The sequence below is a fragment of the Pezoporus wallicus genome, unplaced genomic scaffold, assembly GCF_028554395.1.
Source record: "Pezoporus wallicus isolate ANWC-B61680 ecotype Strahan unplaced genomic scaffold, APGP_CSIRO_Pwel_v1 contig_2871, whole genome shotgun sequence".
In the NCBI taxonomy this organism is placed as follows: domain Eukaryota; kingdom Metazoa; phylum Chordata; class Aves; order Psittaciformes; family Psittacidae; genus Pezoporus; species Pezoporus wallicus.
In genome coordinates this window covers 4,821,624-4,844,171 of record NW_026640775.1, presented here as the reverse complement: position 1 = coordinate 4,844,171, position 22,548 = coordinate 4,821,624, and the positions used below count along the sequence as shown (strand labels likewise).

The 22,548-nt window shown below is 38.4% G+C and overlaps 1 protein-coding gene across 2 annotated transcripts; it reads left to right on the top strand.

The window, feature by feature from the left end:
- The first annotated feature begins 6,684 nt into the window (after positions 1 to 6,684).
- Positions 6,685 to 22,205, top strand: DRAM1 (DNA damage regulated autophagy modulator 1). 2 transcript variants are annotated; one of them, XM_057420612.1, is made up of 7 exons: positions 6,685 to 7,049; positions 12,836 to 12,903; positions 14,198 to 14,340; positions 18,035 to 18,212; positions 19,239 to 19,306; positions 20,345 to 20,437; positions 21,818 to 22,205. In XM_057420612.1, exons 1-7 carry the CDS (start codon positions 6,886 to 6,888, stop codon positions 21,860 to 21,862), a joined length of 759 nt encoding a protein of 252 aa, XP_057276595.1. In that variant the 5' UTR covers positions 6,685 to 6,885; the 3' UTR covers positions 21,863 to 22,205. The 2 variants fall into 2 exon arrangements, with proteins under 2 accessions (XP_057276595.1, XP_057276596.1); XM_057420613.1 differs by having other exon boundaries at positions 6,687 to 7,049; positions 19,248 to 19,306.
- The last annotated feature ends 343 nt before the right edge of the window (positions 22,206 to 22,548 follow it).

The following is a 22,548-nucleotide window of genomic DNA, read 5'->3' as shown; positions in this document are numbered from 1 at the left end:
TTATTCTGTGTTTGATGCACCCCAGGGTGCACCCCAACACCTCTGGGCTGCCAAGGAACACTTGACTTCTACTGAGTCTGCTGTCAACCAGTACCCCTAAATCCCTTTCTGCAGGTCTGCTTTCCAGCCACTCCTCTCCAAATTTATAGTTGTGCCAGGTATTGCTCTGTCCCAGGTGCAGAGTCTGGAATTTTTCTTGTTTTGGTTTGGTTTGGTTTTGTTTGCTTTGGGCTTTTTTTATAGCACATCCTTGCTTTTTAAAGGGATATGCTTGTAGCAACAGGCAACAGCAATTTAAACAATCGTGGCTTTCAGACCAAATCATATCTGGATGTCTGTTTCCAAAGTGCATAATGGGGTGGATGAAAGAGCCTCCCAGAGCCATTGTTTAATATATATATATATATGTATGCTGAAATTGATTTTATATAGATATGCTCTTATTTTTAAAATATTAAAATTCATCATGATTTTGGGAAATATACAGTTAGAATTCATGATCCTTGATATTCAACTGTCAGAGCAAAACAGAACAAAATAGAACAGAAAGTCTGGTTCTCTGAAATATTTGATTATTCTAAAGAGTAAAAAGCTACTTTGTATTTTAACACTAAAACCAAAACGCCTTTAGTACATTGATGTCACTGTTACATAAGAGTGCTGGAATTTATGTTTCTTTTGTTTCTTTTGTTTCTCCTACCAAGTTGTAGTAGCATAGAGAACAAAGTGTATTGATTTGATGGTTAGAATGGCCAGGGTAGTCTTTTAAATCTGATCAGCAGTGCAATTTGCAGGAAAAAGAATGGAAGTGCCTTTAGTGATGAGCAGTGGTCAAGAAGATTTTATGGCTGTATCACATGGTACATACTTTTTACATGACAGTAGCAAGATGGAAACTGAGAACATCAGAAGAGTTTTTAATATGGTTACTTAGTTCTCAGTCACCTGATATGGATGACAGTATCAGACAGGAGGATGAAACAGATAAAGGTTCTTTTTAGGATGAACAATTTCCTTTGTTGCTTGGAAATACACTTTCTATGTTTGAAAAAGCCTAAAAGAGTAGAGTGGAAATAATTACTACAAGATCTTTTTGGAAAGCCTGTTCATGTTCTTCATGAATAGGCTTTCCTATTTTATTCCAGAGCATGACAAGAATTCATCATGAGTTCTTTATTTGCATGTACCCTACACCTACAGTGAATTACTGTTATCCCCAGAAAAAAAAGACTTTGAATTCTTGCTCCATGAGCCTCCAAGGAACAATCTAAATCCCCCTGGGCCCATGTAGGATGAAGGACCAAGGGGGTTTTCTCCAGCACAGCAGTAGCAGGTGGCCCTATGATATAGAACAACCCACTCAGGTGGTACCTATGGCACCATTACCCACCTCCCACTGAACCCTGCAACAATGCGCAACTCGAACCACTGGAAAACCTGATGCCTCTATCTGCCACTCCCATTCATGAGTGTGGAAAAGCTGGTACAGACAAGACCCAGGTATAATTCATGAACTTTTCTCTGGGACTCCCAGATTTGTACCAGCTTTTCCTCCATCCAAAGTTCCTCATCCAAATAAGAAGCAGTGGTGCTCTTCTCCCACAGGTTATCAGTGCTCACGGCCAGATGGGTATTTGCTTATGTTTCATAATACTGATTTCACTGCACTTTTACTGAACAAGAAAAATCTTTCTGTCTTTATTCCGTATTATTTGCAGTCTTAGCAGAGTTCCTACACAGCACAAATCTTTGATATAGAACTATGAAGGACATTGGCAAAGGCCAAGGAAGGATGGAAAACAGTCTGTTCGAAGATGAAATTGGACAAAATATTTAGTTAGATTTTGTAAAGTTGCATTTTACTAATTCAGTCTGTTTGTCACATTTGTATCAGCTTGAAACCAGAAGTACCAACATAAAGAGATTTCATAATACTACCCTGAAGCATACAAAACTGCTCTCTGTGATCTTAAGACCTTGGAGTCAGCTATGACCTGACACAAAAGAAGGAAGTTCATGAAAGGAGCAAACAGTAATGCAGCCAGAAATGTGCAAAACATAGTATAAACAGGAAGAAATTGTTGATTCTGCTGTATGCTGCGGTAAAGGCAGACAAACCAACATCTGTAAATTTTTACAGCAAATCTAGTTTAACATATGAAAATAAGGAACTGATTTTTCAGCAGTGGGTACTTTCCATTTCCAGGAGATTTTATGTTGGACATATATCATTAGGCTCTTCTGATGTTGAGAAAAAGACAATTTTAGTAGCTTTTCTAGGATTGATCATAATTTCTGTTTAGACTCTGATTCCTTTAACCACTTCACATCTTAATTGGACTCAAGTTCATGAGGTTTGTTACTTTGTTTTCCTCTTCAGAAAGCAACTTAGCATCAGTTACTGTGTTCCACTAAGAAAGCTGCAAAAGTATTTATCTCAGATGGCAAGGCCACAAAGAGCTACAATTTTGCTTTGAGTTATTTCCTTTTCTCTAAAAATGTGCTTTTCTAAAAATGTACTGCCAAAATTATTAAAATACTAGAGCCAAATTCTCTTACTAGCTGCTTCAGTGGGTTGGCTACCTCACTTAGAGTGAGGGAGAACAAGCCACTACAGAATGGCTCATCTGCAACTGAACAGTTTCTTTCTTGCCCATTATAGCCCACATCAGTCTACAGGTGTAAGCATTCTGGAAACAAATATTTCTCCCACTAAACACTTCCTTCTGAAAAACATCATCTGAAAAGAAAGTGAAAACAGAAAGCACAGAAGTTAAAAATATATGTTTTGAGAGCTAATATTCTCTAGGAATTCTGCAAAAAAAACTATTGAGATCTCAGCATTATTGGGAGATATTGATCCAAATCTGTGCCACACCACAGGAAACTTCTATCCTTTTTCTGGCGAGAAACTACTCAAATTCAACCTGTCAGTTACCTCTCTTCATTCTTAAGGGAGTTGTCAATATTTTTGACTTGCCAGCTCTTTTTGACAGCTGAGACATCTTTATATTTTGGTTAGACATTTGGTTAGATACTATAATCTAGCTAACTATAGAGAGAAATATATCAAATAGAGCAAAATAAACCATCTTTTCACTTCAGCAGTAACACAAGTAAATCACATTACTTGCCAGAAGTATTAATGCAACACCATAAATACCTCACAGCATAAGACTTCGAAGATGTTGTAAGCTGTTATTACTGCCATTCTGAACTTCATGTCAGAAGTGAGAATAGCTTACATGTGCTTTAGTTACTGAGAGAAGGTTATAGATATTCCGCATGTGACTAAAGAGGAAGGGAAGAGATACCACAAACCAACTTGAACCCTTCACACAGTAATCTGCAGAAATTACAGGTAATGTGTTTGATTCTTCCAGTAAACATCCTTCTGGCACAACGTGTGCTGGCAACCGTTTCATTCTTTGCAGCCAATACCATCTTTACCACAGCAGTTCCCAACTGCTGCACAGCTGTCACACCTTCCTTTCCTTATTTTACCACATGCTGCTTTACTCTTTACAAGCAACAAATTCTTCCTCTTCTCCCTCATTTTATTCCCTGAGAAGACCTAGTTCTGCTTATGAGCAGTCATAAGTTTGTGAATTCCAAAGGGTATGTCATTATAGTGGAACCCATTGGATATCTAGGTCTGGTTACATATTAATAAATGCAGCTCCTTGTCCTGTCACTACAGATCTTGGCAAAATAATCTCCCTATGTGTTTCTTATAAGCCCCCTTTAAGTATTGAAAAGATGCAATATGTTTTGAGATGTTTGCAGTCCCTTCTCTTCTTCAGATTGAACAAGTCCAGCTCTCTCAGCCTATCTTCACAGAAGAGGTGCTCCAGCCCTCTGAGCATTTTCACTACCCTCCCCTGGGCTCGCTCCGATACACCCATGTCTTTCTTGTACAGAGGTCCCCAGAGCTGGATCCAGTACTCTAGGTGGGATTTCACGAGACAGGAGTAGAGGGGGAGAATCACCTCCCTTGACCTGCTGGTCACACTCCTTTTGATGCAGCGCAACTGGGACAGGAAACTGGGTTTCCTGGGCTGCAAGTGCACATTGCCAGCTCATATCTAATCTTCCATCTGCAAAAATCCAGTGAAGCCGCAATAAAGTTCATAGTTACAAGTGTTTTAATATGATTTATCTAAAGCACAATAAATAAAAATATATAGATCTTTGAAATATCACTGTAATGTTCTCAAATCCAGTAAATAAAATGAGTCCCTCCCAAGTTTGTGAGCAACATGCGTTTGTTACTCCTTGCAGCTCCTAATCTTTTGAAGAACAACATACAATGCTGCTGGCAAAAACAAATTCAAGATCACTGCCCAAATTATATGTTGTTACCGACTACCTCCTGCAATAAAAGTATAAAGAAACATCATGTGAGCTGTAATAAATGTTTACATAGCAACAAAGTGCCTTTTCTAGTGATTGCCAAAGAGTAAGCTACCACCTGCTTAAGCCAAAGAAGTGTCTTTTTCTTTTGCTCCAAATAATGTCCAGGCACTGCAGAAAGTCATGTGAGGAATTTAAATACTCAACACTCACTTAAGATTGAGTTATTTACTATTCACAAAAACTATATTTAATATAATGGGATTTTGGAGAACAGTGGATGAAACGTTTTTCCAACAATGTGACTTAAATGTTGATACAGTAAAATAAAGTGCATCCTATCCTCTTTCTACAAGGAACCAGAACAGAATACTGTGTTACTGACACACAGATGTCAAATTCTATTTCAGTAGTGAACATGAATGAGTTTCTGCAGTTCATTTGTTTACCAAAGAGACCAGATATAGTTCCTCTACAGTATTTCTTTCAATTTTCACTTTCAAGAGAAAAAACAAGGAGACCTGCTATCAAGGGGTAATTAAACAAAATGCTTTAAATCAGCATATATTGGCAGCTGAAATATTACCTTAATTCAATTAATTTTGCATCTTTAAGATTAGCTATGAAAAGATTAAGTATGAATTGGGGGGGTGTGATTTTTTTCCCAAACCCTTGCTTTTCCCACATCTAAAATACCTCCCTTTCAGAGCAGTACCAAAATATTGGCCACTATAAAAAGGGATGGGCTTTTTTTTAAGTGTTCAAGTGTAAACATTGAATCAGTGAACTATTAGACTCAAGTTATATATTAAGCACGTGAGCAACATGCTATTGCTCAAACGCATAGTGTGTACAGTACCTCCAGCCTTAGCAGTAGAAAAATCTGTGTGATTACTTTTTTTGTACTTAACCAGAATACAGTGTTCCAAGTCATTTTATTAAATTTCTATCTCTTTTTATAGAATCATAGAAACAAAGAATGGTTTGGGTTGGAAGGGAGCTTAAAAGAGCATCTAATTCCAACCCACTGGCATGGGCAGGGACACCTTCCACTAGACCAGGTTGCTCACAGCCCTATCCAACTTGGCCTTGAACACTGCCAGGGATGGGGCAGCCACAGCTTCTCTGAGCAACCTGTGCCAGTGTCTCACCACCTTCTTAATGAAGAACTTTTACCAATATCTAATCTAAAACTACTCTCTTTGAGCTTAAAGCCATTCCCCCTTGTCCTGTCACTACATGCCTTTGTATAAAGTTCTCCTCCAGGTTTCTTGTAGCCCCCCTTTAGGTACTAGAAGCTGCTCTAAGGTCTCTCTGGAGCTTTCTCTTCTCCAGGCTGAACAACCCCAACTTTCTCAGCCTGTCTTCATAGGAAGTGTTCCAGCACCCTGACCATCTCTGTGGCCTTCATCTGAACTCACTTGAGCAGGTCCACATCCCTCTTGTGTTGGGGACCCCAGAGCTGAATGCAGCTGCCTCATGAGAGAGGAGTAGAGGTATTACTCCTCACATTTTAAAGGGCATGCAAAGTACTCACCCAACTTACTATACTTCCACCACAGGGACTATATACTCATGGTAGCAAAACAAGACTCACAATAAATTTTCAAGGAAACAAGGTAAAGAGGCAGAGTATGCACATATTTGTTTCAGAAGGGTGTCCATGCATTTGAATGTTAGCTTGGAAGGCAGATAAGTATGAATAGTCAAAGGAAATAATAGAAACAACCCTGACAGACTGTCCGCAACTACAGGTTAAACCAAAGCGAAAATGCTGAACGCAGCGCGGTTTTGAATTAAACTGAGGTTTCCCTCTGAGCGTGTGAAAACGTGAATCCCCCATGAGACTTGTAAATAAAGGGTGAGATTATGTGTTTGAAATGCAAGCCCAGGTTTTGTACCATGTGGGACTCCACAATGAGACATTCAGACCCCAGGGTTTTTGAGGCACTTTGCACCTCCTGTGCCCCCAGTAGTGGAGGCTGTGCCTCAGCTAGCCGGGCTCGCTGCCCCGCCGGCACCTCAGCGAGCACAAGCTACGAAACCCACAGCGATAAACGCGAGCACCGGGCTGCATTTTTAGCCCTTCTTCTTTGAAAGATGAGTATGAACGCATAAGCCGCCGGGAACTCCGCCGAGCGCTTCCCGAACGGGAGTGTGAGAGCCCGAGAGCCGGCAAGCACCAAGCCCGCCGGGGGGCCGGGCCCGCGGCTGCGGGGAGCCTTTCCGTCGTCCATCAGAAGCGGCTCGAGGTGCCGCTACAGGCGAGCCGGCGGGGACGATAGCCTTTGGCTTTAGCCGCGGCGGGCGGGGCCCGTCAGCCGTGCGCTGAGGAGAAGCGAAAGCGAAGGGAAAGTTGCGGACTCCGGGGGATCCCCGCGCCAGTGGAGGTGGCAGCGCCGCTGCCTGGCGGGTGAGACACGTGGGGGAACGGGCCGCGTGTGTGCGCTGCATGCGTCCCGCAAAGTCCTCGGCCACGGTCTGTCACTTCAGGGCGCTGCCACGGAGCCCGGACGGGCGCTCCCGCCTCAGATGGTGGTGCCCCGGGCAAGGCAGCAGCCCCCGATGCTGTGCTGCATGCCCGGCGTGGCTTTCGTCCCCGCTCTGCTCGTCAGCTGGTCCTCGGCCGCCTTCATCACATCCTATGTGATCGCCGTGCTGGCGGGGCACGTCGAGCCCCTCGTCCCCTACATCAGGTGAGGCTGGGGCGGCGGTGGGAACCGGTGAGGTGCCGCGGCGGACACCCAGCTATGAGGTGGCGCCTCACCATGGGAAGTCCGAGGGGACAGCCGCACCGCCGGCTCCGCGGCTCCTTCCCGCCGCAGCGCGGCTGTGGGCCTCCCCGGAGGGGGAGATACAGCAGTGGCAGTGGAGGGGATGCAGAACAGGGACCCGCTGTGCTGTGTGCGCTTGACACCCATCACAGCTCCAGCACCCAGGCCTCTCTGAGAGCAGCAGTAACCAAATGCGGATGGACGTGGTAGAAGGAACCTGAAACAGTTTTCTGCTGGAGCCAAAGTACGCTGCAGGCCCGAAACTAGCAAAACTTAAGGAGTAAATGATGGAAATGTGGTTTTGTTTGTGTAACTCCAGAACTGGGCCAAAGATGGTGGCAGGTTTCAAAGCTTTACAACAGCTTTTGTGAGGGATATACACACCCAAGAAAATGCATCTTTAAAATCTCAGCATAGGAGCAATGAGTGTAAAAGGCTCCCTGAGCCTTTTCTACTATAGAAAGGAATCTCCTTTTTATAACCTTGGTCATTTAAGCACAATTCTACATAAACAAGTGTTTATACATTGCTGATATTAACACTTAAATCTGAGCTGTGAAATCACTACTACTCAGTTCTTAGTAGATTAAAGGTAAACCAGAAATCCAAAAGTGGTTTGATACGTAGAAGATCTAAAATAGACTTTAAATTACATATTTCAAGAAATATCTAGACCTAATTCCTTGAAAGACTTTATGAACACACAGAGTTCCAGAAGACTGCTAACCTGATTTGTGCATATACGTAAATTTGATTGAAAAGTAGGATCTATCCTAAGCAAGTGAGATGGTGCAAATGACACTGCAACCCAGAAGAAAATTCACCTTCATTCAAATTGAGCCAAAGAAAATTGGGCTTCATGCTTATGTTAGCAAAACTTTTTAAGATCATCTGCCCAAATCTGGACTCGGCTCTTGGAAAGCCTTGTTCTTGTACATGCACAAATACCCTACTGCCTTTGTGGTTATACTCATGCTCTTCCTTGGTTGCATGCACAATTTTACTGACACAAAAGTGCTTGTAACCAGTGTAATTTATTCATTCCAACCAAGAAAAAGAAACCATTTGATATAACTTTGTCCAGGCTCAGCACATGGCTTGTGCTCAGAAGGATTCTTTAGTAAGAAATTTGACAGATGTTTCTTATTTGAAGCCATGTCCTTGAAGAAAATATATGAGAGAATAGGATGAGGGTTTTTTCGTATAGTTGTTTTTGCAGGCAAGTTTTTGACAGCCTGGATATCTCAGTTGTGTCATTCTATGTAAAAAGGTAGACCAAACCTATAACTCTGATGACTGTGTCACAGCTGCCTTAGTTATATCTGTCTAACAGAACACCTCACTGAAAACAAACCCCCAACATTCTTATGCTTTAAATAAGGGATCACAATAAATGTCCACATACTTTAAACCCCCCCAAGATACATGAGGCTCTGTCAGTCATTCAAAAACTCCAAATAAACAACAAACAATAACCCAGTCACATTTCAGGCCTCTGCATTTGCTAATAAAGTTTTTTAACATATGGATGTCTTGTGTCCTTTTAACACATTTGGACTAAGGATATACATTGACTGTTGGTGAACAATCTGTAATAATTCGAAAGCCACATGGTCTAAGCATATAATCTTCTTTGAAGGTGCACTTGGGAGAAATAGGATGATTCCTTCTAGAGTGCTCAGTCATTCCATAGTTCGTATGCTTATTGTGCAGGTCATTTCTTTAGCCTAAGTTGAATCATGGGATTAAGAATGTGATTTAGTGAAACTTAAGAGTGATAAAAAAAGAGGAAGAATGTTGCAACATATCAGTTGTGCAATATCTTAAAATAAACTATAAAAATTACCTAGAGCTTATACGGGGAAATTCCAGCTACAGAAAGGAGAAAAAAATCGACAAATTTTATTTCAAAGTTTCTGTAATTCTTATTTGCATTCCTGAAGTAACCAATCTGTGCCTTGAGGTAACTTGTTAATTTTACTTGTTTACCATGTAACAGCTGTCACAGTGAGAGAAAGACCACATCTAAATTTGTCATTGAAACTGTGCTAATGTCTCGTCAAGTAAACCACATAAATACATTTCTGGGTAGATAAAAATGAATATGATTTTGTGTTTTCTAGCAGCTGAAGCATAAAAAGTGGTCAGGTTATGCCCAAATTAGTCCTTTTGCTCATACTACTCACAATCCAAACTAATTTGGATGTGCTGGGGTGGCTGTTCGGTGGTTTGAATTCTCAGGGAAAGAGTAAGGGAATTTTCCTTGAGGTATTTGCTGCCAGATGGTACCTCTGGATCAATCAGAATCCCCTTAGGCAGAATTTTACCCTCCCACTTCAAAAAATTGGGACTTCAGTTTGAAGAGAAATAGTTTATGATGGCTATGAAGAAAATGTTATGATGATGAATCTTTTGGCCCTTAAATATTTATTCCCTGTCTCTTCTGACTTCTTGTCTTTCCGTTCTTCAGAGGACTGTTTGTAGAATTCTGCTACATGAGATGGATACACAAGTCCTGTCATGCAGGGTTTTACAGTGGTTTCCATGGTGGTTGTGCTCACCTATGTGCCATAGCAAATAAATGAACACATTTTTGTTTCATATGTGCCATTTGCTTTTTTCTTTTTCAAGAAAGATTAGCTGTCACAAATACTTTTTTCTTTTCTTTTTTATTTTTTTTTCAAAGCAGGAGACCAGAAGCAGAACAAAAATATACCTAAGTCTTCACTTGGCTTCAGGGATTTTATAGTGGAAAATATGGCATTAAAAAGATTGTCCTTAAGGGACAATACAGCAGTGCAGAACTTTGTAAATACATTGTAGATATGATATAGTATTCTTAGGTTCAAGTTTCTTGAAAGCAGACATCTAAGATTATTGAGTTTGAAAATACACAATAGCAAAATTCACCCTTAAACTTTATTTAGCTTGGGAAAAGCTTTAATTAAAGATTTAATGGAGTTCAGTGCAATTTCATGTTATTTGGATTGCTCTTATGTTTTGAAATGTTCCAAGAACTTCAGATGGCTTTCTTTGCATGTGCTGATTTCATTTTCTTCTCACCTAAAGTCCTTCAAAAGCTTTGAAGTGATTACAGTCAGGTACTTAGCATAGAGCAGTTTCTGATTTGAAAAAGTCCTTCAAGATGGTCACAAGTTGACCACTTTTTAAATGGAGTCCTTTGTTGTATTTATGAAAGCACTCCAGAGACGTAAGGATAAGCTGTGAAGTTCAAGGTTAGAAACTGTGTTAAATGAAGCATGGATTAAGTTGATTTTAAATGATTTTAATTGTCAAAATGATTTTTAAATTAAAAAAAAAGGTTCACTGTACTGTTTTCATTGATTCCACTATCAAAGAGTAACAAGACTAATACGGAGTACAAGCTAGAGCAAGTTTCAGAAAGCATTACAGCAAGAAAATACAGATGAACAGGGATTCTTAATGTCTGAGGAGTTGTAAAAACTTGTCTAAAAGTCTGGTCCAGGCTTTTGCTGTCTGAGAATTTGGAAACAATCTGCTATAAAAACCCAACCAACAGCAACAATGAAAAAAACCCGAACCCCCCAAAAATCAAACTCAAGTTTTTCCTCTATTTTTTTGCATAGTCTTCATGGGAAAGTATTCTTCCTTCACCCTAAGCTTCCTTTCATTCTTGGTATATCACTTTAGCAACTGATTACACAAATGTTTCTGTAACATAGAAGGCGTTTGAGAGCAAATATTAATTTTTAAAACAATATATCTTTTGTTATGGTCAGACTCTTCTGGCTTGCATTTAACAAAACTGTCAAAATCTTTGAGAATGATTGCTTATGTAGAGAGTGCTTTCTTGTTTGGATGTTAAGAGTACAGCATTCATGCTGAGCGCCTGTCGTTTTGGCTGCACTTAGTGGGAGGTTCAGAAGTTTAGCACCAAAAACTAATAATCCACCCTCACTGTTGGAATGAAGAGCATTCACCTTGAGTTGCATAAACCCCCAAATTCTAGCTAGTACCTACTTGTCCCATCTTACACCTAAGTAAAGCTTTTTCCTCAGAATCTTTGCTTAGTTTCCACTGGACTTTGATGTTACCTAAAATGCTTACATGTTTCTGTTTCTGGCTGCAGAGTTCCTTGAGTGCTTCCGTTTACACACACAATCATGCCTTTTGGTACTGCTGAGTAACTGAAAACTCAGCTCACATCCAAATTACGTAAAGGCTTCTGAGTTACTTGTTTTCCATTGGCTTGACCAACAGAGTCTGATCAAATAGATGTCAACTGGTTCTACATTAGACAAAAGAGGTGATACATCTCAGTATTCTTCTGTCATTGAAGTACTCATTTTGTATAAGAGTCCTGCTTGAGGGAATATTCTCCTAGGAGTATGTCCTTCCTGCCAGGAAAGGGCATTCTTGCGGATAGGTGATGGCACATATGTAGGGAAAAGAGGGAAGAGTATTCTATGATGAAGGTACTCCATTTTCTACATAATATATATTTATATATGCTGGTTTTCATATGTATGTGTGCAGATAAATTCTGTAGATATTCTCATGCTCATGCACCATTGGTCCGTCCCAGTGAATGTCTAATTAATCCCTATAAGGGTGAATTGCTTCAGCAGAAGAGACTTACAACACCTTGGGTTTAAAGTACTCTTAAGCTGTATCTACATTAGTAAATAAAACCGTGCCTAGGATAATTCCCAAGCATTGGAATGCAGTTACTCTCCTGGAGTATAGTCCTTTCAAACAAATCAGGAAATTAAGCCCAATTTTCACACGTCTTAGAATACTGAGGGCCATTAGCTATGTTTTACTCTATCACAGCGTTCATTTGGCAGATAAAAGAAATGTCCTTTCTAAAATGTCATTTATGTGATCATTTATGTCATTCATGAGTAAAGTATCACTCTGTCATTTCTCTAAATATTGCATACAGAAAAAGAAGAAATACAGTTCAAATAGTATGATCTAAAAAAAAAATTATTTCTAGAAAGAAAGATTCAATATTGCAAATAGAGATTGTTGTGGTTTAAGCCCAACCGTAAATCAGAACCACGCAGTCTCTGTCTCACTCCCCCCCTACCCCCCCCCACTCCCCAGAGGGATGGGGAGGGGAATCGAAAGAATGTAACTCCCACAGGTTGAGATAAGAACAGTCCAGTAACTAAGGTATAACACAAATCACTGCTGCTGCCATCAATGGTAATAATGATAAGGGAAATAACAAGGGGAGAGAATACAACCGCTCACCACCTGCCGACTGATACCCAGCCCGCCCGAGCAGTGATCTAGCCCTTCTGGGTAACTGCCCCCAGGTCTACATCCTGGGCATGACGTGCTGTGGTGTGGAACACCCCTTTGGCTAGTTTGGGTCAGATGTCCTGTCTCTGCTTCCTCCTGGCTTCCCCTCCTCCCTGGCAGAGCATGAGGCTCACAAAGTCCTTGGTCAGACTAAACATGACTTAGCAACAACTGAAACCATCGTTGTTATCAGTGCTGTTCCCAGGCCAAAAGTCAAAACCACAGCCCTGCACCAGCTACTAAGAAGGAGAAAAGTGTGCAGCAGATGACATTCCAGTTGTTCCAAATGTTTAAATGTCTTGTGCACATAGCAGCACTTTATACAAGCTACATTTATCTTGGGGTTTCATGTGTACATCTCATTTATGTTTCACGGAGCTCAACTAAGTTTTAATTTCTTTTTCTTCCTGTTTTAGTGACACTGGAACTAAACCTCCAGAGAGCGGTATCTTTGGTTTTATGATTAATATTTCAGCACTTTTAGGTATGTATAAGGTACTTTGTTTGAACACAACAAAGAAATGAAAACTAGCAAAAACTATCTCTCTACATTGTAGCCCATACAATATTATGCAGGAAAAAAACTACTTCTCCATACAATATTCTGCAGAAAAATTGCTCCACAGTTAAATGGTAATATCAGATAGATGGAAGCAGTATTTAGAGGACCAGGTCCTTAAAGTCAGTAAGTGAAAGCTTAGAGGCACTTCGAATCTGAAGAGCACCTCATCTGTCTGAAGTAGTCAATGTATATGGAAATAAAAATTGGAAGAAGGAAGGTATAATTACTTGCCAAAACATGTATCTTTGGCATAGGAAGACATTTGATTTTAGGATGCTGCAGCAAAGGGAAGAACAGTATTGAAGCAACACCTGGTTTCCTCTGCAAAATGCCTACTCCTCTGCTAAATATCTGCTGGCCTTGAATCAGGAAGTTTGGAATAGTCTATTTACTTCTAGGGGATGGAAGACCAAGAGCTGTGTGTCCCTGTGTACATTTAGTCCATGATGGCCTTCATGCAAAGAAAAAAAATCATATATTTTACCTTTTCTAAGAGCCTCATTCAGTCACTATATTGGTGTGTTTCATATAATCTTACGGCACCTGGACAAAGTTACCTGATTTATTTTTCCAGCTGTAAATAGACTGAAACTCTATTCTGTGCTATAGAACTGTGGAATACAGTCTCCAACTTACTGTATCCTGATGAACCATGATGTTCTAATTCAGCAGAGGTGCTTGTCAGGAGTGACCGGCATATTGAGATCACATAAGATGGAATAAAATCTTTGTTTGGTGGTTTGGGGACATTGTTGTACTAAAGAGCAGCCAGAATTGGCCCAAAAGCTTTGAAAATATTTTCTGGATACACAGTTAGTTACATTTTTTTCTATTTACACTCCTCAAAAATGTATTAATTCATCAGAGCATCCATTATAAGGAGCAGAGTAAATATCCTGCTTCCAGTTTATGGTTCATTTGCCTCTAACATCTATTCCTGATGTGGAATGTAAATGCCTCTGCGCCTAAAATGCACAGGAGAATGGGATTTAAATTAGGGTTTTGCTTGTGCAGTGATTTCTAGATAGCATTAACGTGTGAAGTTAAGACTAAGATGTTAAGACAGTTCTATATGGAATAATACACGGGAAATTCACTACCTTCCTTCATCATCCCAGCAGAGTTAAAGGCATATGTTAATGTGTTACATGGCAAGGTGTTTAAATATAAGCAATACATCATCACTGAAAAAAAATCCATAATTTTTGTTTTTCAGGTGCAATTACAATGTGCATCAGATATTTATTAATAGAGAAGCAAAATGAGTCGTCGCACTTTATTAGGTCTTCATGCAATGTGTTTTCATTATGTATTGGATTGATGGGCTGTACTGGAATGGGCATAGTTGCAACTTTTCAGGTATGACCGTAGATTTCATATCATAAATGAAACTAAATTTGTTTTACCAGTTCAAAAAAATCAGAACTATAAGAGTGGCAAATATCGCAGTGTGGATACTTGGCAAATGGAATAAGAATGTTTTTCTTGCTCCTGTCTTTTTTCAGTAGCTTTAAAAAGACAGCTTTGCTTTCTTCCTATATACTAGGTCTTTTGCTTGTGCAGTGATGTTAGTAAGGGAGTTTGTGTGGGCTTGTCTTGTAACATGTCTGCACTAGAAAAAAACTTGATATAGATGATTTTGCTGTCATTTTTACTACGAAAATCTTCCTGTAAAAAAGCTTTGCTTTTCACAGTTTAGTTTGCTTACAGGGCAGAATAGCTTAGAGTAGCAAAAGCACCTGTATTTTTAGCTGCACACTATCAGCGTTTTCTACAGAATAAACTAGACTTATCTGACAGGTTAGAACATTGAGCACAATATTTGCCCATTGTTTTGAATGTGCAGGAGATGGCATAACAACATATAAAGTCTTTTGAAAGAGACATGTAGAATTACCAGTTACAATACCAGAAAGGGTAAGACATTTTATTATAAATCAAAGAAGTCCAGCCCGCAGTGTCTGAAAGAAAATTCAACAGAGAGGAAAGATATTGAAAGGTTTATTGAATTCTTTTCAACTTTTCTAGTGTGGAAGTGGGTAATAGGGTATCTTGTAACACAAAGAAGTATTTGGACCCTTCTCTCCAAACTTTAGCTCAGAATCAAGTCAAGTTTAATTGGCAGGTAGTTTGAGATACTGCCTTTAAATCTGTGGAAACAGACGAACTGTTCCTTTGAAAGGATGGCCTCCCTTGGGGAGCATTTTGGTAAATACTGTTGTGCTCATATAATAACCAGAAAACACATGGAGAAATAAAAATAAGGATTGTCAGGGCTTCAGCAGTCAATACAATTTTGCATGTAATCGACATTGTCTTTTCAGACAAAAAACTGCCTTAGACTGGTATCTTGCTCTTTTTAGTTCTAGTGACTGGATTGCAAACACTACAGGCACATTAGTCTATCTAAACACGCAATTCTACTTTTGAATATCTGTACTCTTATTGACCAGGTTTTAGATTTAGATGTTTCACCAAAAAAAAAAAATTAGAAAATGGAGAACAGTGTTGCTTGAGTGAAATAGAAAACAAACTCTGCTTCAATAAAGAAAAGACAAATCAGGAATGCAAAATAATTTGGGAGAGTCAGGGAAGCAGAAAGTTTGACCCTAAAGTTTCCAGTTATAGCATTGGTTCTTTTCTAATCTTTATTGCCTTTCATTGCCTGTTCATAAGCTCCTTCCTCACCTAAATTTTCTTTCCTCTACTCTGATCTCACTTTCCATGTTAAGTGCAGTTTGTAGGAAGGGTTCAGAACACAGTAAGGATCTAATCAGCCTAAGAACCCAGTCTAGCTGATTTTTAAGCATTCTTAATTGCCCAGGAAGATTGAAATGGTGGCTGCAAGTCTTCAGTCATTTAAGTGCATAGCATACTACTGGGAAACATTAAACTCTTATCCCCATTTACCATTAGAATAACTGAGACATGAAGAGGCTGTGAGATTTGCTCAAGATCAGGTGATTGTTTCACATCAGGAGACCAAAGCAAAGCTGGAATTACAAGTTGTTTCTTTAGCGTTCTGTCTAGTCCATCTAATCAGTGGGTTGTTTAGAAAATTCACATTCGTATGCATTATCTGTTTGTTTCTTAACACTTATTTGTACCCAGCAAAGTGAGCTAACACCATACCCGCGTACTGTAATGGAGCTGATTAACACTATTTGGCATCAGTTCATTTTCTGTTTCCCCAAAAGAAAATATTCAGTTTGATAAAAAGCCTTCAGTGTGAAATTATACTGGAAATATTGAAGATTTGCTTTTATTTACTCAAATCTAGTGCCACTTCTGGCTAGTCTTTTAAGTAGCGTAATTAGTTGAAGTGAAATTTTTTTTACCCTTCTTTCAGGGTAAGATATGGTAGGTAGCATGGGGGGGTTTAATGGTAGCGGTCTCAGAATACTTAGCAAAAGTGATAAAGGAGGTGAGAGAAAACACTAGTAATGCATCCTCTAAAAGTGAAAGAGTTTCTGATAAAATAAGTAACGGTCATGAATAAGGTGTTTGTTCTCTTTTTTACATAGAACAATGCTTAAAATACAGACATGAAAGACACTGAAGGGTTAGCTTTAAGAAGATAATTGTATAAGGAAGGAAAAATCCAGTAGCCATTAATGAATAAGGCAAAGCAAAAAACCAGGTCTTAGCAAGTCTGGTTTTGTCTGTTTGACATTGCATATGATTAAAGAGGTATCTTCTTGTCTTTGAGTAGGAAACTTAGAAGGCTTACTATAGCAGAAGTAGCAACATTTCCCAGGTTCTATAGAGGTTGAGTGTGATGGTCTTTTTAGGGAAACTAGCATTTTCACGGGTGCAAGACCATGTTAGAAAAGTTCTTAGAAAAGTTCTGTATAATGTGTATGGGGCTAAATACAAAAGCCAACAGTTATACTTGCTTAATACTTTCCGTACCAAATCTTGTAATTCCTATATGGAAAGCAAAAAGTGGAACAGAGGAATAAAAAATGCAAGTCTAGATGAAATGTCACTTAAATACCTGTGTGAGGAACATGCTTTAAAATCTGACAGAACTTAATAGGTCACAGAGTTCGAAGGGAATGTGTAGAAAGAAAAGCATGGGAAAAAAGAGTTTAAAAGAGCATGTGAACATAATCACCATCACAAGACAAAGAAAACAGTGGCCTCCAGGCAGGAAATATATGAAAATATGTAATGAAAGAATATAAGTATGTTTCCATGAATCACTAAAATAGAAGTGTTGCAGGTCAGATCATAGCACATGTTAGCTGACAGAAAGGAGCTTTAAAGCTGATTTTCCTGTCTGATACTGGATTCCAAGGTAGCACAACTTTGTAATTTTTTGAAACATTTATAGAATACAATAACTTCTCTGGAATCTTCATCTGTTTTGTTGCTGAATATTCTACTTATTCGTGTTTTAAAGGAGAGAATCTCCCATTGGTAGGGTATTACAAAATTATAGGCCACATACAGTGTTACTGGAATTGTATACACACTTTCACGTGTTGTGGAACTTGAATAAAAGTAGCTGATGATGTGAAGAAGAGTAGGAAGGGTGAATAACTTATGACTGACAGTGTAAGACCTTCATATTAAGAGCTTATTTTAGCTCACACTTTAAAAAAAAAAAGTAACTAATTTTCTGCTGACTTTTCCTGGAGCCTTATGTCTGGCCATTGGACAGTGAAGGACGAACCTATAGCAGTCACTCTTTAGAACAGCTTCCATGAAACTTTACCATTAGTTAGAGCAGGGCCACACAAATGCAGATTAGCCTTTCAATGCAAAAGGATGAAAATCTTTGGCAGAGTAGAGGGAAAAAGGAAGTATAGGAATGTCTTAAGAAAAACACAAGCTGGTTCCTGTTTGTGGAAATATTAACCGGTAATAGTCCAACTGCTGAACAGCCCTAGCATGGATTTTTCTTTCATCTTCCCTGTGTAGACTGTTGGGAGAAGCGACTGTTCTCACTGCTTGTGTACTCTCAGCATATATCTACCATCTTCTTAGGGCTCATTGATACCACTGTACAAATAGTAGCAGTTAATCATTGCACTGATTTTCTTTCCAGGAGCTGTCTGTTCCCAGTGTCCATGACATAGGAGCTTTGGTGGCATTTGGCTCTGGTGTTGTATACATTACCCTTCAATCTATAATCTCTTACAAGTCCTGTCCACAATGGAACACTTACCTGGTGTGTCACATAAGGATGGCCATATCTGTAACATCATGTATTGCTTTCATTCCCAGTATCCTTTATGGTGTAGCCCACGGTTTTCCCTTTATGTGTTCATAATCTTTATTTTAAGTTTAACCATTGCTGATAAAAGATGCAAATGAGGTTACAGTCTCTGTAGGAGTCTTTAATTTTTCTGCTATCATAATGCTTATAGCATGTCAAGACACCATTAATAGCATAAAGGTGAGTCTCAGGGTCCTCTAAAAAGCTGTCTGTCTTCTTTCAGTGGTATATCTGAATCAAATGTCATAGTGTTATCCATAGGATCATGCAATAATAAAACTAGACCAACTTTCCAACCTCCTTCATTTGAAGGGCAGTACAGAGAAAAGCTTGCGAAAGGGGAGCACTGCTTCTAATATGAACCTAACGCATAGACATATAAAATACAGTGGCATACACAAGATTTCTGTCAAGCCTAAGCAAATATTTTTGATCATATTGGTCTGAACTTGCCTTCGTTAAATGCCTCCCCTAGAGACACATTCAATACACTTACTGTCTTTTCCCACAGCCTGCTGAAATTAGAATCACCCCATTGATTATATTGGTCTTTAGGTGATCTGCCAGTGTTAAAAAGTTGTTGCAGCAGATCTCATCCCATCAGCCAGCCAGCTACAGCCTGCGTTTGGTTTCAGCAGTTATGAAAGTACTTTTAAAGAGGGTCCTAGTCCTGAGAGAAAGTTGTACAAATAAGGCATCTATTGTGGACCAATGGAAGACAACATCTAACAATGCAGAACTCTGCCCTCACAGTTCTCACTCATGAATGTGTCCTAAGTTTTGGAATGCCTCCCCTTACTCTCTGTACTTCGGAAGAACCCACAAAAACCCTTATTTGTGCAGAAAATTGTTTTGATTGCTGCTATCAGTTACCTCTCAATAGTGCGTTTCATTTACTTGTCTTAATACTTTGATTTCATATTCTGTTTGTTCAGGATCCTGTGTTACAGCAGGAGGAGATGGGGTCTTTTTTTTTTGTAAGCAGACATTTTCAGTTACTCACTGAGCTTTTATAGTCTCCTTTACGCTGTGTTTTTCCCAGTGATTGTGTTTGCTTCAAAAATTTCCGTGACAAAAATTGATTGGACTCCAGATGAAAAGGTAACATTTTTCATCATTCTTTATTAAATAGTCTTTACAATTGTGATAAACATCTGGGATATGACCTGAAGCATACTACGGTCAATATCAGGTATTTGAATTGATTTCAGTCATCTCAGAATTATGGGTATGAAAGGTATATATTCTTTTTGAACAAACTTTGTCTCATGGGGCATAAAAAAGCAGGTTGAATAATGCAGGAGTGTATCCTGATGGAAAAGCTTAATAAAAGCAGACTTAGCAAATGTACTCCAACTGAACACTGGCAAGGCAGCTATGAGATAAATCTTCACAAGTTAGATAATTTCAGTAATATCTACCTCTTAAAGTTTGTTTTGGTTTTTACTTCAGATGCAAGGATGAGCAAATGTTTTTACTGAAACAGATGACATATTTGTTGATGGCATGTTAAGAAACACCCAACATTCTGCTTGTTTCATATTGCATAGGGTTTTTATGATGGTCTGCTTGAAAACAAGGGTCTTATCAGGAACTGTCAAATAAGGGTAGCCCTTCATTTTAAAACATTGTGAGAATTTACTGGGTGGAATAGTACTACTGAACACAGCGGCTCTGTGTAAAAGTCTTGACTATGGGCACTTTGATATCCTTCACATAAGAGCTAGGTTTTTTTCAGAAGCAAATTATATTCAAGCTATGCTTTGATCTTGTGCTGATTGTAGTTTTCTGATACTATTATTTATGTTGGTGCACAAGATGTTGCTTAATGGAACATAGAATCATAGAATTATAGAATGGTTTGGATTGGAAAGGACCTTAAGATCATCTAGTTCCAACACCACTGCCATGGGCAAGGATGCCTCACACTAGACATAGGCAAATTTGATCAGTATATTTACTATTCTGTAAAAACTAAATCTGAATTGACTTTTATAGAACAGCATATTTGGAAGATGAATTATAAATCACAGAATATTTGTTGGATTTACAAAAGTATATGGCTATTTTTATAGCATTCAACAGTTAATTTGCGAAACCCTTTTATCTGAAAATTGGTTTTATGTCTGATTTCATCAGGATTATACCTATCATGTTGTGAGTGCAATCTGCGAATGGACGGTGGCCTTTGGTTTTGTCTTCTTCTTTTTAACATTCATTAGAGATTTTCAGGTTGGTATCTACATATTTTACCAGTGACTGAGAAGCACTATGAATTGTAGATAACAAATGCAATAGAAAATTACCATTCTTTATCTTAGCTAGATATAGCAAAGCTCTCCGGAAACAAATTTTATCAGTCCCAGAACCGATTTCTATCTACCTAATGAATATTTTTCCCCTGGCTTTTAATACATAAAAGTCAAGTTTTATAAATCGGTTTAATAGGCGTCTTGAAAATTGTTCAGTAAATTAATACATTCTACTCATTTACCAAGCTTTTTGTAGAAAGAGACCCTCTAAAGGTGACATATCACCAAAATAAATGGTGCAACTGAACATAACAATCCAGTGCATTTCAACCACAGATGTTTCCTTTCTTTTTTAAAATTAGAGAGAATTAAAATAGAGAGAACCAAATAGTCTAAGTCCTCTGGAATAAAACCAAAGTTTGAAATTAGATCATGTAAAACTTGGTAATTAATTTACTTGCTTCTCCATTTATATGCTTGATCAGCATGGAAGTGATTGATACTTATATAGAACCTATACTTAGCTTCTATAAAAATACACAGAAATCAGTTTTTGTCTAAGGATTCCAAGTTAACATATCTTTTGTTAACTTGATAGCAGAATTTCTACACCTGTTTACTTTTGATTGGTAGTACTGAATAGACCATGGCCTTAGGGCTTTCCAGTATTAAAAAAAAAACAAAAACCAAAACCAGAGATAGGTTCTGAAGAACAAAACGCTTTTGGAAAAAAGGTAATAGTTCAAAATTACTCAATGCATTATCTTAAATGCAGTCCATCATTCTCTGATGTCTACATATATAGACATCTCTTTTATCAAAAGTGTCTCTTTTATCAAAAGTGAGACTCTTCCTTTGGAGATACATACTTGAAGATGACACTGTAGTCCTTAGAGCAGCTAAATCAGTTTCTAAGTCTGCTTCAGAGCACAGATCCCAAAGTGTTCAACACTGAAAGTTTAACTATATATATAACTATTGTGAACATAATAAATAAGAGAAACAATGGAATTGAGCTAAGTAGAAATGCAGACATTTTAAATTACAGGCTAAAAATAAGCATGAAATCCAATGTTGGTGTTTGACAGTGACAGATAAAATTTTTAGATAGAATCTAAATTCTACCTGTTTTTTTGTCCTAGCCAGGGCTCACAGAAAGCCAAACTATTGATTCGGAAAAAAGAATCACCAAGCTCTAAGAAAAATAATTCTTCTCTTTTCTTTAAAATTTTTTCACAATATGTATTTCACTTAAATGCATTTTTTTATTTTATCTCATTATATTTTATATATAGAAACTGTCTTATATATAGAACTGTCAATTTATCTTCAGCTGATCTTTTTTTATTTCTCTTTCTAGAGAGTTTCTTTAAGGATATCAACAGAAATATATGAAGACTCCTGATAGTGGAAAAAATTATATTTTATATATATGAATATTTTATAGGTTTCTTTTTACTCACAGAAAATATTACAGAGGGACAGGGTTTTATAAAGTTGTATAGAGAACCCATGCCATTAACTCCACAACATCTATAACAGCATCCACTAGATCATTTTAAAAACTTGCAGCAATGTTCCTGCTACTTTTTCTGCATTTTGTAATTTTTATACTGTTTGGTATATTAAAAATACTGTAATAGAAGCAATCTGCAGAAGCACTTGAAAGTTATTCAAAGACCTAATTTCCTTAGCACTTTGCTTTTGGACATATCCGTACCTTTTCATTTGCTGTGGTCTGACTGGTAACATTAAACTTGAGAAAGTATGTTTTGCAAATAGTTAGGAAAGTCTAAAAAGAACAGAAAACACTAAGGCTGAATTCCTGTTCTGTTAATTGGCAAGGGCTGTGGAGGAAAGCGTGAGCAGAACTGGGCATCTTTGTTTCAAGACTAGAAATTTGCAGTTAGTAGATGGCAACACTATGCTACATCTTTCCGATAGTGGACACTGTATACAGATACAAATCCTAGGAGAAGATTAAACGATGCTGCTTGAAAAATGTTGTCTAATCATCACTGCACTGTGTGTTTGTAAGAGTCTACCCCTTTTCCCCCTTCATGCACTGATGGCCATAGGAAGCTTGAAACT

Coding starts and splice junctions, on each gene's coding strand:
- DRAM1 (XM_057420612.1), top strand. CDS start 6,886: ATGGTGGTGCCCCGGGCAAGGCAGCAGCCCCCGATGCTGTGCTGCATG. Junction 12,904..14,197: donor TAATATTTCAGCACTTTTAG/GTATGTATAAGG, acceptor TTTGTTTTTCAG/GTGCAATTACAATGTGCATC. Junction 14,341..18,034: donor GCATAGTTGCAACTTTTCAG/GTATGACCGTAG, acceptor TTTTCTTTCCAG/GAGCTGTCTGTTCCCAGTGT.